The sequence below is a fragment of the Echinococcus granulosus genome, assembly GCF_000524195.1.
Source record: "Echinococcus granulosus chromosome Unknown EG_S00152, whole genome shotgun sequence".
NCBI classification, from domain to species: Eukaryota; Metazoa; Platyhelminthes; class Cestoda; order Cyclophyllidea; family Taeniidae; genus Echinococcus; species Echinococcus granulosus.
Window position 1 is genome coordinate 1 of NW_020170532.1, and position 2,089 is coordinate 2,089.

The 2,089-nt window shown below is 42.7% G+C and overlaps 1 protein-coding gene across 1 annotated transcript in view; it reads left to right on the top strand. All coding sequences in view use genetic code 11, as the record gives it.

The window, feature by feature from the left end:
• Positions 1 to 298: 298 nt before the first annotated feature.
• Positions 299 to 2,089, top strand: part of EGR_09529 (hypothetical protein) — a gene marked incomplete at both ends in the record, with an annotated part of 2,691 nt that continues 900 nt past the window's right edge. The window contains one exon of the mRNA XM_024498778.1: positions 299 to 362. Within this exon, the coding sequence (XP_024346785.1) occupies positions 299 to 362 (64 nt within the window). The remainder of the gene's footprint in view (positions 363 to 2,089) is intronic.

Consider the following 2,089-nt stretch of genomic DNA (forward strand, 5'->3'; position numbering starts at 1 on the left):
CTACCCTCCTCAACCTATTCGGGGCATGATGTCATCTTTCCTTACTGCTAGGCAGCCAATCAGTTGATGATTCGTCCATGGTGAAGGACGATGCTTGCCTCGGTAGGAGGGACGTAGCACCCTAGAATGACCCGTAATCTCTGAATACCGCATGTTATATTGTGAATGCAGATGGAAGGTTGATATTTTTTGAATTAGGTTCCTGTACAACAATATATTGTTGAACTCCCACTGAAGGTTGACGCGTGAAATGACTATGGGTTTCCAAGACGGAGATTAATGGATGTTGAGGGAAGGGATGTTTGGAGCCAAGATTGATATACAAACAGGTTCATTTTGCCTTTTATTTGGTGCTTATGAAAGTAAAAGCGCAACGTTAGATGAGATTTTTGAAGTCCCTCAAATCCTCTCTCCCCAAATAATGCCTCTTGTGGTTCAACGTTAGATTTGCTTTCATACATCTTGATGACAAAATATTGCAAGCATAAAGAGCTGGTAAACCTTGTTGTATGCAGACAGACTGCACACCAACATGAGCCAGTATTTATACAGGATGAATGGATGCAGAGTTGATTGTTGGCAAAAACTAGGTACAATTAATCCTAATGTTGATGCGAATGCTTGTGCTTTACTACGTCTTGTCACTGTTTGGTTCTTGCATTTGCAGAATCGGCTCACACTTAGTGAACAACTTTAGCAATTAAATTAATGGAGTGCATTCTTACATTGCCGGGAAATAAATGGGAAAACATACATCTAAGGCTAGCTATGATGACCGACTCTTTTTTTGGAAAATGCTACAACGGTGCTCCCTTAATGTAACTTCTTTCAGATCCTTCTATCTTCCTCTCTATATCTCTACCCATATGCCGCCTTCTCCTCCTCTTCTCGCATAATGTCCACAGCAACTTCTAGCAGCTGAAGGGCATTGACAGCCGACAGTCAAGCAGATAAGGCTATATTAGGATTGATCGGCTGAAAAGGTAAGTTGAATAGTAGACTTAAAATAAATTACAAGTATCCTGTGCCTTATATGGTGATATGGTGTCGGAAGTGACTAAGTCATGTGACAAACACTAAGACAACTTTTCAACGATATAGTATCAAGATGTCAAATGGCTTAACTGGTGACTTAGCTTTATCCGTAGTGGTGGTAGTGCACTTTGGGTCTAGTCAACAAACTCAGATGATGCAGCCTCAATGCCTCAAAATTTGGCTTAGAAAGGTCTGCCTATGGATGAAGCTGCCATTAGAAAAAGAAGGATCTCAAACTTAGTCTTTTTTGTTCCCTTTCACAAAAAACTCCTGTTGGCTCATTTTTCACAAAGGTGTGCTACAAGAAAACATGCGGATAGGATGTGGTGCAAAATAACTTGCTGCGTCCATGAAAGGGGTTCATTCAAGGGAGAAGCAAAGAATGCTAAAATACTAGTTACCTTGAATCAAATGGATTAGGTATTTTTAAAATGCGATCGCTAAAGTCGAGTCAGTCTAAGTTAAGCAGGCCCAGAATCTGGATGATGAGTGATCTTACTGCATCGCTCATGGTGACTAGAAATTTAATCCAAAACCACCACCTAATTGTCCCTGCACGTGTCGAAATGACTGCACCAAAAGATGAGCCAGTATTGAAATGTTGACTGGGCATGTATGAGGAAGGAAAGCAGGAAGGGTGGAAGTGGGAGGAGGAGAAGGTGGAAGTGGTGGCATAACTTACCCACAATTACTACGACTTTTATCTGTTCTACGCGTTTTGATCTTCTGACGTCTCGGGAATGGCGGATTGTGAGGGTGGGAGTGACGGAGAGATGAAGAGGGAAAAAAGGCGATGGCGTGGACGAACCGAAGCGGCAGGGGGTGTTAAAGATGAACTGAATGGTGGGAATGACGACAATGCGCAGAAGTGCGAAAAGTGGCGGATGGCATTGGAAAGCGTAGTTAAGCATATATAGCGGTCGGTTGTGTGAATCAATTCCTCACATCACCTGACACGTCTGCAAGTCGATCGTTCGCACATGTCGCGTGGTGTCACTTATTTCAGCGTGTTGTCGTCGCTGAACAGCATTTCTTGTCAATGATTTCATGGGAG